General features: G+C 45.5%; 1 protein-coding gene across 14 annotated transcripts in view; it reads left to right on the forward strand.

The window, feature by feature from the left end:
- The first annotated feature begins 1,118 nt into the window (after window positions 1–1,118).
- PARD3 (par-3 family cell polarity regulator) overlaps window positions 1,119–14,621 on the forward strand; it is a 444,327-nt gene continuing 430,824 nt past the window's right edge. For all 14 annotated transcript variants that reach the window (XR_009420516.1, XM_059493593.1, XM_059493627.1 and 11 more), the window contains exon 1: window positions 1,119–1,300. Coding sequence is in view for 13 of the 14 variants with exons in the window: in XM_059493593.1 (XP_059349576.1) it covers window positions 1,181–1,300 (120 nt within the window). In the remaining variant the exon portion in view is untranslated. The remainder of the gene's footprint in view (window positions 1,301–14,621) is intronic.

Raw genomic sequence — 14,621 nt, forward strand, 5'->3', positions numbered from 1 at the left:
ACACGTGCTGAGTTGTCCGGTGTTGTAGAAGGATGTTGACATTATGTGCTGCAAAGCTTGCTTGAATTCCACATTTTTAGTGCTGTGTGTAAATTCAGGAAAAAAAAAAGGAAAAACGAGAGTTCTTTTTCACTGCTTTCCTGTCCTCCAAACTCTGCTTTCACTCTGGTTAAACTGTTTTACCATTTCTACACAAAAGATATATATTGTCAAGCCACACTGAATGACCAATGAACTGTGCAATTCCATTGTCCTCAATGAAATCCGTGGAAAAAAGTGCACGGTATCTATAAACGCCTCTGACTTCTGACGGCTTTGCGGAGGAGATTGCTCAGCGGTTCCAGTGATGCCGGTGTTACTGATGATGCAGGACGTTTTGCACAGTGTAGGTCCTGTTGCGTTAACAGATGTCCCAAAGCCCAGGAAGGCCATCGGATTTCGGCCGTGAGCGGTGGCTGTGTACCCCGGACACCGGGAGGAACAGCGGACCGCCGTGCTGCCCGGCCGAGCACCTTCTCTTTCCCCGGAGCCGCGTACCTGAGACAGGGCGGCGGCAGGAGAAGGGGCAGCAGCGGTGCTCGCTCCCCCCGGTGCACCAGCCAGGGCCGAGAACCGGGATTTCGCGGGGCTCCTTGTGCCGGTGCCACCCCGGCTCCGCATCCCCGGAACCCGCCGGGGCAGAGCGAGGCGGGGGCATCCGGAGCCCCTCGGGCTCGCTCGGGGCACTGTCTCCGACCGTGTGCGGGGCCCGGCGGCTCCCCCGCCCCGTCCGCGCTGCCGGCGCCCCGCGGAGCCGGCCGGCTGCCCCCGCCCCGCCGCACCGCCCCACGCCTCCGGAGCGGGAGCCAGCGCCGCCGCCCCGCCCGCCGCCGCTGCGCGCCGGGGCAGGAGCCGAGCAGGTGGCCGCGGGCAGCGCCGCGGCATGTGAGCGGCCCCCGGCCCTCGGGAAGGCAGCACCGGCCCCGTCCTGCGCTGCCCTCCCTTCCCCGCGCCTCGGCGGGCCGGCGCGACGCCGGGGCGGAGGCAGGGCGCCCGCAGCGGCAGCCCGGCGGCGGCCGGGGGCTGAGCGCCGCGCCCCGCCGGGGGGCGGCCGTGGCGGAGGGCGGAGGGGAAGAGGAGGAGGAGGAGGAGGAAGGCTGCGCGGGGCCGGAGGGACGCGGGAGCCCCCCGGCCGCACAGGATGAAAGTCACGGTGTGCTTCGGGAGGACGCGGGTGGTCGTGCCCTGCGGGGACGGGAACATGAAAGTTTTCAGCTTGATCCAGCAAGCGGTGACCCGGTACAAGAAGGCGATCGCCAAGGTGAGGGGCGCGGGGAGCGGCGCCCGCGATCAATATGGCGCTTCCCGGAGTGGGGAGGGAAGAGAGGGGGAAAGTCCGGGCTGCCCCGCCGGGGGGAGCGGCGGGAGCGGGGCCGGGGGCGGCCGGTGGCGGCGGCGGAACCCGCGGGGAGCGAGTGCCCGGCGCCACCGCAGGGAGCGGAGGCCCGGGGGGGGGGGCTCGGCCCCTTCGCAGCGGCCAGCGCGGCCCCTCCGCGGCTCCCCGCGGGCGCCTGGCGGGCCTCGGCCCTTTGTTCGCCGGTGCCCGGCGGCTCCCGGGGGTGTCGGTGCGGGAGCCGCCCGAACCCGGCCGGCGGAGCAGCGCGGAGGCCGGCGGTGCCGGCTCTGCCCCGGGGCGGGCGGCGGGGCCGAGGCGCAGCGGGCCGGGCGGGAGTCGCCGCTCAGGGCTGGAACTCCAGCTCCAGGCTTCCCGGCCCTCCAGGCCCGGCGCTGAGGGCGGTGCGAGGGGACCCCGCCGCAGGGGCGTCCGGCAGCGCCCGCGGGCCGCCCCCCGCGCCGGGCGAGGCTCGGAGGGCCCGCAGCAGCAGCGCGGCCGCCCGCGGCACCTCCGCGCCCGCCGCGCCGCGGGGGAGGCTGCTCTGCGCGCTGCGGGACGCTCCGCCGTGCCCGGGGTGCGGGGGGCGCCGGCCCGGCCCGCGGCGCAGCCCCACAGCCGCCCGCGCCGGCCTCTCGCAGCCCCATGTTGAAATCTCGGGCTGTGCGTGTGCAGGCAGTTGCAGACTTGGCTTTCCCTCCATGGGCAACTTGTTGGGCTTTGAGTTTCTTCCTTTTTTTTTTTTTTTTTTTTTTTAAATTTTTCCTTTCTCTCTTTCCTCCCCTCCTCCCTTCCCCCCCTCCCCCCTCCCGTACTTTCTTGTTGCTGCAAACTTCTTTTTAGTCAACTGGTTTTTTGGGCAGTATGACCATCGCTGGCTGAGAAATTCAGCAGTGCCCTTCCCCTTTTCTCTGCCTTATCGATCTAAGAAGTTTTAGTGTGCTTTTCCCTCTCATCCCTTCTGAGACATTTTACACTTCTGATCCTGGAAGTTTTACTTTGGCAAATGCAGACTGCCAGGTTGTCCTGAAACATGCAGTGGGAGGAATATTGTGAACATTTCGTTGATTGGTTTGAAGTGATTCCTGAGAAAATTTTTAAAATCAGTTTTTTCATAGATAATTCCAAATGCTGGAAGGAGAAAAGTAACTGAGTTTCCCATCACCTCCCCACCTGATTCCTAAAGTGCATGGTTTTGAAGACAGCAAACATATTCTGATTCCATCTGGAAAAAGAGAAAAATGATTCTCGAGGATATGGCTGTGGCTGCATACCAGCTGTCATTCATATACAGCAGTTAATGCATATGGCAGTCTACTTGCATATGAGGGTCTGGGGCTGAAAGTACCTCTCTGGTTAAGGTAAAGCAGTGATCAGTAAAGTGAGACTGTGGAACACTGAATGCCTCATTGGGCCATTCAGATGAGAAATGTTTGCAGCATTTGATCTTCAGTATTACAGCATTAATAAAAGTAATTATTTTGCTGTGTTTTGTTCCAAAACTGCCCCGTGTAACTCCTGTGCCAATGGACTGCATCCTGGCTTCCAAGTATTTAGTTACATTGAGGGGTGGCAGTTGCATTCTGCAGCATAATGTTAAACCCGGGAGGGATTGAAGTTATAAACACAGGGGAGGCACACAACAGTCACCAGGAAAAGGTTACATCATTGCAAATTTCAGTTCAGAGCAAAAGTGGCCCACCTGTGGAAGCCTGGGAGGGAAAAAAAGTAACTCTTAATATGGCCATGTACTTGATAAAGGGACAGCCAGAGGGGCAGCCAGGCTTTGACTGGTCCCAGGTATCAAAAGCTCTGCATCCTGGGTTAAAATGACATGGTGGTTTTATTTATTAGTATTTATATGGTGGTTATGCTGAATGCCACTGGTGTGGACATGAGGTAGCTGCAATTACCGAGATTGTTTCTATTGGATGGAAAGTCTGTGGTTGAAAACAGTAGCAGTGTCCATGGACTTTCTCTGAGTGTTTTATATGGTCACTGTCAAACCTTACTTCTAACTTGAATTTGCTGAACATTTTCTGTGGTGATGTTTAGGTGGGAGGAAACTGGATCTTACAGTAAGTAAGTTTTGTAAGTAGGTGTATAACACTGTTTGCTGTGCTTGCAGTAGAGTAACATAGTAATTGTATGGTTTGGATGCTGGAATTCCACTGATGACTCTGTTTTCATAGCAGTTAGATGGTTCCTTTCTGTGCTAGTGTAGCAGATGAGCAAATCTTCAGTTCATAAGGAGACAAGAAAGGGGACAAAGTAATTCCTAACTGAGAAGATCAAAGTATATGTGCCCATATGAACTTTCAGTCTGGCAGCTGGTATCAAGCTGACACTGAAATCTACTTCACCACCACTATACTTGTATGGAAAGAAGCATATCTGGTGGAAGATTATTCAAAATATTTGAATGAAGTTTATGGTTTTCATACTTACAGGCAAAGCAGCATTTCTCATCCTGCAAGAATGTGTGTGTCTACTGTATGCAGCAGTTCTTTCAGGAGAATTCCTTGAGAACTGAGTTGTCAGCCCTTCCCTGATTTCCCCCCGCTTTGTCACGGTTTCCCACTTGTGATTAGCAGTAAGTGATCTGCACAGTGCACTTAGGATGTCCCTGTGCAGTTGTAGTGAGGCAGCCCAAAACCATGCTTGCAGAGTGCCAGGAATGAATAACTTCAGAATTTGACCTCAGTGTTCTGGTTTGGTATTATTTAGGTTGAAGAGACGTGAAAAAGTACTTACGGAGAACAATCCACATAATAGTACAGTTCTCCTCTCTGAAAAATTTTAGGAGTTCAAAACATACAAATAGCACAACTGCAGATAACCGCAGTTAGTTCTGGGTGCTATGTCTTTGATGAGGATTCTGAGTGAATCCTCAAATTTATCCAAAAATGTATTATGGATTAATACTGCTGTCAGTGCTAAGTCTTTGTGTGTGGAATTAGTTATTAATATGACAGGCTGTGTTTAAAGGCTGGTCTCTGTAGTGTGTATAAATTTTTCTGTTCTTTTGCTTTTATTCCAAGAGAAGCTTTGTTTCTGAAACATGATGCGTTCTCTCTGCAGGTTGTGTTTGCAGGAAATGAACAAGCAAATGATGAAAGATGTTTGAAATGTCCACCTTGTTCAGGGCAAGTGGAGTCAGCAAAATCGATCATGTTAAATGAAACCCAGTTTTCATGGGGGCACGCTAATGGTGCACTTTTGTGTGGCTGGATGGAGTGATGCAGCCTCTGGCACAATCTCTGCCTGAGCCTTAAAGGAGTGCAACTTGGGCAGGGGACAGCTGGCCTCAGGAATTTTCCAGACCCTGCTGGTCAAGGGTTGTGCAGATTTGGAGTTGGTGCGGTCCTAGCAATTAATTTACTGGTTAAAAACTTGCAGGAAGGTAAAGGGGATTAAAGAGGGGTGGTCAGCCACATCTGAGTGGCCTGCACCAAAAAGAAAAAAGCAGACAGACAGTTGAGATGAAACATGCTTATCAAATATTGAACCAGTGTTAAAAGGTGGAAAATTATTATAAAAATGATGTATCAAGCAACAATTGAAAGGAAGTAATTGTGCATCTTGTAACTTTGGTTTGATCTAGATGTTGCCAGAGTTGTTTCTGACTTTTTTTGTTGACTTTTCACGGTCAGCATAATCTCTTGTGCTTTGATTTTTGCAGAGGATATTGTAAGCATTTTAACTTTTATCTTCTTTTTCTTGCAAGTAAAAATAGGTATGCATAAGCAATGGGTAGATATAATTAAAAAAAAATCATGTGATGTAAATGAGTATGGTAAGCAAGAATATGAAATAGGAAGTTGCAGATTTGCTGGAGTTGTTGAATGTCACATTGAGTCCCTAGAGGGATTGTTTGGTCTCCGTGATAGTTCAGGCTGATGCCCTGCATATCATGAGCTTGTAGTGGTGTTCCTAGATGTCATATATAACCCTCATTTTCCAGTTAAAAGAAATAAACAGTTTTCTTGCAGAATCAAAATTATTTTAATAGAAGTCTTGAGACACCTTTTCCCTCTCCCATGCCACATGCTGTAGGAGATGAAGTTTTGTGGGGGTTTTGATGTTGCATGGAACAATACTTCAATTGTTAATTTGAAAACTGCAGTGCATTAATATTTGTGAAAAGAAATTGTAATCTTCTCTTTGATAGTGTTAGAGGCTGTTGCTGATAAGAGACCAGAACTGCAGGAGAGTTGGCAGGGTAAGCAAAGGTAACAGGTGTCAGATGACCATATTCTCGTGTAATTTGTACATTGGGAGATTAGGCCACCCAAAGCTTAAAGCTCCATCTCTTTGGTAGGTCTGACATTCATCAGCAGGGAGTTGTGAGGGAGGAAGGTTGAAGTCTGAGTGATTGTGTCTGTGAAGCTTGCTTTTTTTTCTGTTTTTGGTTTTATCCCCCCCAGTGCCAGCTAATGGGGATTATTTGCCTAAAAGTCAGTTCTCAGACACCTGGTTCTCTGTCAGGTGCACAACGGCAGCTTTGATGCAAGTTACATTCTACAGAGCAAACAGTTGCACAGTTCCTCATGACTGTGTCACTGGGGCATGGTTTGTAGAGCCTAACACATGGCTGGGTTGGTATGAAAATCTGCTGATTTTACTTGGGCTTTGTGTTGTTCTTGGCACATTCTCTCCTTGAGCCTGACCACTAGGTTTTTGCCACAGGCTTAAATGGATCTGCCACAATGCCCATTCAGTGACCCCTTTGGCAATACTCAAGGGCAGCAGTGGCTAAATTTAGCATAAAAAAGATTTCAAGTTCTTTTTGTTTATGTGTGTTTTTTTTCTTTTTTCTTGTTTTTTTTTTTTTTTTAGATTTGGATTTCATTTTTCTATATGTGCAGATTTTTCTATATGTGCAAAGCCTTTTTTAAGTAGAAAGAAATCTTACAGGCAATTTCCAGAATGCACAGGAATCCTCTTAACCCCAAAAAGGAACCAAAATGCCAAAAAAATCCCTGTCACCCCTGCTGCTCAGTTGGCTATCAGTTTAGTTCTATTTTGCACCCCAGGATGATGTGTCTGGGCTCTGCATTCAGTGTTGGCTGGGTAATATTTCAGTGATTTACCTAAAGTCAGCCAGGATTCCGTGGGGCTGTGGGCAGTTTTCTCCAGCTGGCTCTTGGCCTCTTCAGTGACGCCGGGCTCCCAACAGTGCAGTGAAACCTAGCTGACAGGAACGTCATTCTGCTGGGCCTTGGTGAGCAGCCCTGCAGAAATGCTGATTTAGGGAAGATCAGTACTGAAATGGGTCATGATTGCTTCACATTTAGAAAGCTGCTGTGTGATCCTGCAGGTTTGGTGCTGGAAATGCAAGGCTATAGTGATAAATTCCCTCTGCTCATTATGGAAAACTTTCCTTTAACCTCTTCTCTCCAATTCTGTCTGTGTTTTCAGCCAAATCAATGTTTTCCTGTCATTGGCTCATCTGTAAATACAGGTGGCTCTCGCACATGGCAAGAGAATTTGCAGGGTGAAGATAGAAATGAACCTTTGGAGCGAGTGAGGCAGTGGCTGTGGAAGTCCTTGGCATGGGCACTTTGCTGTACAGCAGTGCTGTGCCCCAGGGACCTGGGGCTTGCAAGGCAGGAGCTGCACAAGCCCTGCCATGCCCTCTCTGCCAGCTCTTGCCTTTGTTCTGTGCCATCCATGCAACAAGGGAGGAGACTTGTCTTAAGAAGGCCTGAGAGCCACGCTGGGGCTGTAGCCCTGAGATTTGAGCAAGCAGGCACTTGGGATTATTCAAAGCTAATAAAGAAGACTGAATTCTGTAGTGTTTAAAAAGAGGGTCTTGAGAAGTGGACACCCTGTAAGCCCTTCAGCTTTGAAGGTGCTTTCAGTGAAGGAAGTGTGTGGTGCTGCTGGGGCTGGCTGGTGTGAGCAGCACCTATCTCTGCCTGGACAGGATGCACCATGGATTTCAGTTTGGCATGATGTGGTTTCTCAGTGTTTCCCTGTTACTTACAGTGATGAAAGTGAAGTGTGTGTTTGTGGAAGAGTGGCTGGAGAGCCATTTCCCTTTGAGCAAAGCACCATTCAGCTGCTGAGCAATTCCTGTAGCTCTGAGGGGAGGACTGTGCAGGAGCCTGTGAAAGTGCTCAGCGCATTTGGGGAACGGTTCCTGCAGGCAATCTGGGGTTTAGGGAGTTGCCAGCCTTTCTTCTCCTGGGCAATATAGCCTTCCACCAGTGGAAAGGCATCTGATTCTCATAGCTTTTTACACTTTAACTTCACTTATAACAGTCACAGATGTTTTAGCTCTGTTACAAAAGCACCACTGGAAGTAACACTTTCTCAGTTGTACCAGACTATGACATCTTTTGGTCGTGGCACATTTAATCTGGTAAAATAAGACTGAGTAAATGGGGGAGAAATGCTGGTGATCTTAGTTATACAGAATAGGGTTCATGTAGCTTTAAAACAATTTCCTGGTCCTTCAAAGGAAAACAAACCATTTCATCCAAATATAAATTGAATGGATAAAACATGCAACAATGCTGAACCAGTGCTTATGTAGATTGAAAATAAAGTGGAATTCTTCTAACATCAATCCAGAATATAGCACAGATGTTCTCACTCAGAAATATTTTCTGAGCAGTAAGAAAATAAAAAGTGAAGCAAAAAGTATTAAAAAATTCTGGAAGATACTTTAGGGCATCTGTGCTTTATTTTTTTCTCCTTCTTTTTAATATACATTATATATTTTCTTTGTTTCTTTGAGGTCATTTTGATGTAATGCTCAGCAAGTCTGGTACTGGAAAATGGATAAAAAACACCACCAAAAACCAAACTGCCTTTGAGCTAAGTTACATAATCCAGTGAGGCTGTTTAAAAAAACCAAGAAAGTAAAAAGAAAAACAGCAGCACAGATATACATAATACTTGTCAACATGACTAATATTGCTAGTGAAAGAGATATGAGTCAAATTTTAAATTGGGGAAAATAATTTTAAATTAACAGCAAATATTAAGGCCTTTTTGTTTTTTGAAGGAATCACATTAGTTTTACTTGCTACAATACCTCAACAGTATTAGATTATTTTTTTTTCCTATGGGTATCCTTAGTTATTTTTTTAGTTGGTCCCAGGTATTTGTTAAATTTGAAATAATTTTAATAACTATTTTGTTGCAATTTTTTTTTGTTCTCTTTTCCTTTTTTTGGTAACTTGGTGTTAACTTATTTTCTACTTCAATCCCTGTGGCAAAGTGATGCACACGAATCACCTATTTAGTCCCAAACAAAAGGAGAAATGCATTCCTATTTTCCTGCTAAAACTCTTGGACTGCATCCCACACTACATCTCAAGGCTGGGGTCTCTGGTGCAGGAGAGGAGGAGTGAAGACCAAGAGAGGTTCTGTGCAAGGTGATCCTTGCTGCCCAGGAGCAGAGATGAGCATCCCCTGGAGCTGGGCCCTGGGGTGCTGCTGTGTTCCTGCCAGACACCATGGCTTGGTGCTGGATACGTTGGCTGCTGTTGCCTCCCGATGGTCAGGATGTCTGTGGTGACAGAAACAGGGCAGGCAGAAGGGAGACTGCGGGGAGAAGGATGATCTTCTGTGGGTTGTGTTGTTATCTTGTTGTATTTTATATTTCTAAAGTCTTGTACCTTCTCGATGATATTTCTTGGGTGCAGTTCTTCACAACACAGACTTGTTCTGCTCTTTGCTGCTTTTTGGTCATGGTTCTTTCCAGACTCTCCCTGACTGGCCAAGCCCACTCCCTTTTATCACAGTTATCTTCACTAGCTACAGCTGCAGCCCAATTACGGACATCGCAGCTGCAGCCCATCAAGAACAACCTGGGCTTATCAGGGCAAAGCCTATATACAGATATTCAAATACAATACAGATATTTTACTAGGACTCCTAATATAGGGTTGAAAAAAAGGATGGGATGTCCTTGGAGTTTGGTGAAAGGAAATGTGTAGGGGGATACAATATAAGAAAATAGAGGTAGCATAGAAAGTAATCTTACACCTTAAGGAGTTGTAGCTGAGCCAATTATTAGTGGTTGGGAACAGGCCTGACTTTAACAGGCCACAGCTGTAGCCAATAAGAAGAGTGTTATAAAAGAGTGGATTGGTTGGTTGAGGGGAGTTTGGGTCAGCTGGCTGCTGTAAGAAGGAGGAAGAGTCAGTGCTTGGAGGAGCTGCCTACGAGAAACATCAAGGAGGTATGAAACTCTTGCAATAAGGAGACAACAGTGTGAAACCTTTGCAATATAATGACAACAGAAATGCTTTTAAAGGATAGATCGGTATGACTCCCATTGCTTTTTCTTCTCACTTGGGTGGGAAATGGGAGTTTGCATGGAAGCAAGACACCAGTGCAGTAAATGAGGTACAGACAAACAGAAAATTCCAAAGATGGGAAGAAATGGGTTAACTTGGTGCTCTGGAGGCAAACAGTCCATTTAGCAAGAGGATGAGAAATTGACCTCAGTGGTGCAACAGATATCACCCAAAGGCTTTTTTAAAAAATCAACCTGTGGAATTTATTATAGGAAGCTTTTCCTTCTGGGCAATAAGCTTAGTGAAAGTAGCGTGTCCTTGATTTGGTGGGGAAAATAGACTCTGTTTTGGAAAAGCAGTGTCATATTTTTGGCCGTTCTCCCCACATTTGCTCATACTCAGCCTGCTGCTGATGCAGTGAAATCACGAATTTGTTGCAGGAGGAGCAAGCTGGTATATCATTAGCAGTTTTCTTTTTAAGTAGCCACATTTATAGGATTTTTTTTTTTTCTGGGTGTACATGTCTTTACAGACTCAGAATAGCAATTTAAAATGTTTCTGGTGTTGATGTGTATTACTAGAAAAAAAATAGTTACGTGGGTATAAAGTATTTTAAATGGAGATAGAACTTCTGGGAGTGCCTGTATGTTTGTGTGTGCACCCACTTAGGTGTTTTCATTTGTTTGAAGAAATGTAGCCACACTTAGTAAATGGAAAAGTAGTTTCACCTTACCCCATCTTTTTTGCATGCGCTTTCAAAGTTGTTGAGTTACTCTATCTTCCCCCTAGGCAAAGGCCACATAATGTTTTTTTCTCCTCTGTTAAATGTCAGAAGCAATATCTTACTTGTGAGAACCTTGCAGGAATACAGATCTTTGTGCATATAACGAACAACTTTGTTCCAAGTTCTTAAGGGCCTGAACAAGAAGGAGCTGAATTCAGTAAATATTGGAAAAATTACTTCTGGGGTTGCTGGAGTGTCTCTGAGACCACGCAGCTGAAAGTTTTGTTGCTATAACAACTTAAATGACAGTTGAAAAACCCCAATAAATTGGAAGCTTCAGAACCTTTTGCTTCTTTAATAAGCTGCTAAGTGAAATAACAAAGCTTGATTTAATTTGACCTCTCCAAGAACCTGTTGGACCATATGTCATTTGTGTTGCTTTAAGTGTGCATTTGTTTGTGCTGTCAGTTTGCCCCTCTGCCTTCTTATGAAGACTTTGTGCCTGCAGCTGTGAGCACTAGGAAAGCAGCCAGGTACCAAAAGAAGAAGAATTTAGGCAGCAGGGCTGTGGTGGCCATCCATTCCTGGTGAATGAGCTCTGGCCTCAGCACTGTGTGCAGCCTGACGAGGGAAGGGATTTTACTCACCTTGGATTTGTCTCTGGCAGTAGCAGGCTGCTGGAAGACTGCTAGCCTGAAGTGTTAGGCTTTGCTAAAAGTTGAAAAGTATTGTGCAATTACAGTAATTTGGAGAGTATTACAATAGTAGGAGAGCAGTCATCTCTATGCACCTCAATTATTCTGCTGGGTGTTTCTGGTTTTTACTATAGAGATGAGTGCTGGGTAAGAGAATAAATGCTGCTGCTTTTGCAGGGAGATGAGGGGAGGTAGCCCAGCAATGGCTGTGGCTCTCCTGGAGTGGGGTAGCCAGCTTTGCAGGGCTCCTGTGAGCTGTGTGTGTGAGAGAGAGCTCAGTGAGGCAGCAGGTCGGGTTTGAATCAGGGTGAGGGTGTGCTCTGGGTTAACCCCTAAATGCTACCAAAACTTCTCTTGTGGCATGGTAGGAACGAGATACCTGGGGATGGGAGAAAGGAAAAGACCCAGCACAAGGGACTTCTCCACCCTCAGTCAGACTGAGTCCTGTCTTTTGGGCATGGTGCAAGTTCAGAGCATTGTTTCCAAATCCTCTATTGAACATTTTTTAATGTCATTAAGAATACTGATTTTAGAAGATAGGTTTGATGGTTTTTGCTCTCATTGAGTTTTTTTAACAGTAGCTTTAGTTGCTCTTTCTAGGTTTTTTTTTACAAATGAAAAATTACATAAATAAATGCTATCTGTAATAATTCTGGGAAAATTGAAGTTTGAATGAAGAAATATCAAGAAAAAGTAGACTGGCTGAAATAAAGTAGCGCTTTTAAATTCAGAATACTGTGTTAGCATAGGCTCTCTTTGTAAAAAGGCCAATGAATGTGACTTTTAATGACTATAACTGTATGCAAAATATTTGTATGTTTAAGAGCTTCCATTTGAAGAGAAAACCTTCTATATTTTCTGGACTTAACTAACCTGATCTGAAAGAAAATGTTATGCTCTGTATGTAAAGCAGCATATTTAGTGTGTGGTTGTGTTAGGCAATGGAGTAGTCTCCTTACTCTGTACCCAGTGATCACTCAGGAACAGAATTCTTTGGTAAACTAAACCCAGATGTTCATGTGTGTGAAATGTGATCAGTGTCTATAAGTCTCTCCTTTATTAGTATAGCTGTTTGAAGTAAATTCCTGATGACCCTTTTGTTGCTTTGGCATTGCCATAAAATAGCTGTTGTTAGCTTGAAGCCTCTGCTAAATTGGAAGCCACAGGTAATGAACATCCTCTATTGTAGCTTTTATGGAGATACAATATGAAGGTGTTTATGAAATATTTAGCTCAAAAGACTCCTGATCCTTACCCTGTCTCTGTGGAGCTAAGAAGTTTCTTTTGCTGGTAGAATTGCCTAGCTGAGGAATGGAAGCAGCAGTGAAGGGGAGCTAGCTTGTATGAAAAGCTAATCTGTGCTGAGTTAAATGTTCTTGTGAAATTTGAATCTGAGGTAATTAGCTTGAATATACTGCTGTTTACCTTTTGGCGTCTGGAAAAGTCTAAACAATCTGCTGAAGGGAACTGTATCCTAAATCTACTTCCAAAATACTTTTTCACAGTTGTGTATTTCAGACTTGATTAAATCTGCTTTTTGTGGTGTTATTTTCCCAGTGGCCAGTGTAAATGGCTGAGGAAAGGTTTGGGCAATGCTCTAGGCTGTAGGTGTCCTGTGGGCTGTTCAGTTTGATCAGATAGATCCTCATAGTTGTTCCCTTTATAAAAATGCTATCAAGGTGGATCTGTAAATGCCTCATGCATGCATATTACTCTTCTCAATTAAAATATTTACCATAGCCATCCACATTCATGGTACTTGAGCCCAATTAGTATGATATGGTCTTTTTTACTCTAAATTGCCTCAATGTCATAGTTCAGCACTTGCTTGGTCTCAGAACAAAATAAAAAGGCTTTTAAAATTTGCTTCATGCGGAAGTTATTAAACTATTTGGAATCTGTAAATCATAATAACTAGTTCTGTAAGCTTTATGTCTTGTTTTCATAGACTCATAGAGTGGTTTGGGTTGGAAGGGACCTTAAAGATGACCTGCTTCCAATCCCCTTGTCATAGGCAAGGACACCTTCCATTAGACCAGGTTACTCAAAGCCTGATCCAACCTGGCCTTGAACACCTCCAGGAATGGGGCACCTGCAGCTTCTCTGGGCAGCAGAGAAGTTGCTGATTTTATGGGTTTTACAGGTGGTCTGTGTTACCCTTTATAAGCCCATGTATTATGTCTGTGATTAGACAGTGTGTAAAGACTGCTTTAACTCTAGCAGCCTTCACAAGCTGCTTCTAATTCAGTGAGCCAGTGTTTTGTTGCCTTCTGAAAAACTGTTTCCAAAGGCTGGTGGATGCCAGAGACATGGTGAATAGAGAGAATTAAGACACAATGAGTCCACATTTTTTTTCTTGATCACTCTTGGGGATTAAAGTTGTGTGTGATACTGAAATAAAAAGTAATAGTTTTTCTGTAATTAATTAGTGTTTTAGAAACATGCTGTTTATCATTCAGAATCTTCCTGTCACTTTTTTCAAAAAGTGTGCTGTTCCTTCTGAACTTAAGTGTGTGATAATTCAGTTTGTGTTTTGTGTTACTCTTCAATGTAATGTGGAAACTGAGATAGGAAGCAGGGATCTGAACTCAATTTATAATCAACAGCCCTTTGCAGCCTGCCTTTTACCTGATGGCTGCTAGGGAAGCCAGCCTTTGGGGAAGACCACATGGCTTTGGGTTTGTACACTAGATGCAATAAGTAAGAGGGTCAGTTCTTTGCAATTGCAAGCTGCGCATTTCTCAGCATGAACAGCAAATCAGAGACAGCCTGGTGCTGCTCACTTGCTTTGCTGAGGGAGAGGGGCTGTGAGATCAAACACTGAGCTCAAAGATGCCAAAGTCTGTCTATTTTAACTTTGTGGCTCCCCTCTCCCTGTTTTTGAATAAGTAGGACTGCAAATACAGCATGATATGTAAAAGCAAAGCTGTGGAGTCCTCTCCCCCACTGCTTGCATCTTTATATATAGCTCATTCTGCTGATCAGACTGTCACACCTGCTACCAGCCTCCTTCAGAGAGCAGATTGCAGCCTTGCAATTTAAGTGCTCCTAACATATGTTGGTGATACACCAGCAGCAGGACAAGGCTTTTAGCTTTGACAAGCTCTGCTGGTTTGGGGATGTTGTTAAATGGACAAGGGAGAAAAAAAAATAGAGTAATTTTGAAAAAAAAATAAAGCAAATGTGCAGAAGGATAAAGTGAACTAATGCAATCTGCCACTTTGTTTTTTTAAAGGATGGGGTTTAATATATATTATGCTTGGTGTAGAACTCCACAAATAAAACTTTCCCCTTTGTCTCATGACTTACCCTGTTGCCCTGGTCATTACCAGGGTGTTGAATTTCCACATCTGTATCCAGACTCGCTGGTGCTGGGTTGCACTCTGTGTCCCATTGCAGGCACCAGCTCTGTTACTGCAGGGTAAGCAGAGGTTCTGATTTGCTGTGTGGTTGGGCTGCCATGGTGTATTCCTCACTAGTAGACGAATAGTTTTTATAACTTTCTTTCATTATAGGATGAACTGCTTCAAATCGCCTAATTTTTAGCATGCAGGTAGGGTTATGTGTACAGGTTG

Source organism: Ammospiza nelsoni, chromosome 1 (genome assembly GCF_027579445.1).
Source record: "Ammospiza nelsoni isolate bAmmNel1 chromosome 1, bAmmNel1.pri, whole genome shotgun sequence".
Taxonomy (NCBI): domain Eukaryota; kingdom Metazoa; phylum Chordata; class Aves; order Passeriformes; family Passerellidae; genus Ammospiza; species Ammospiza nelsoni.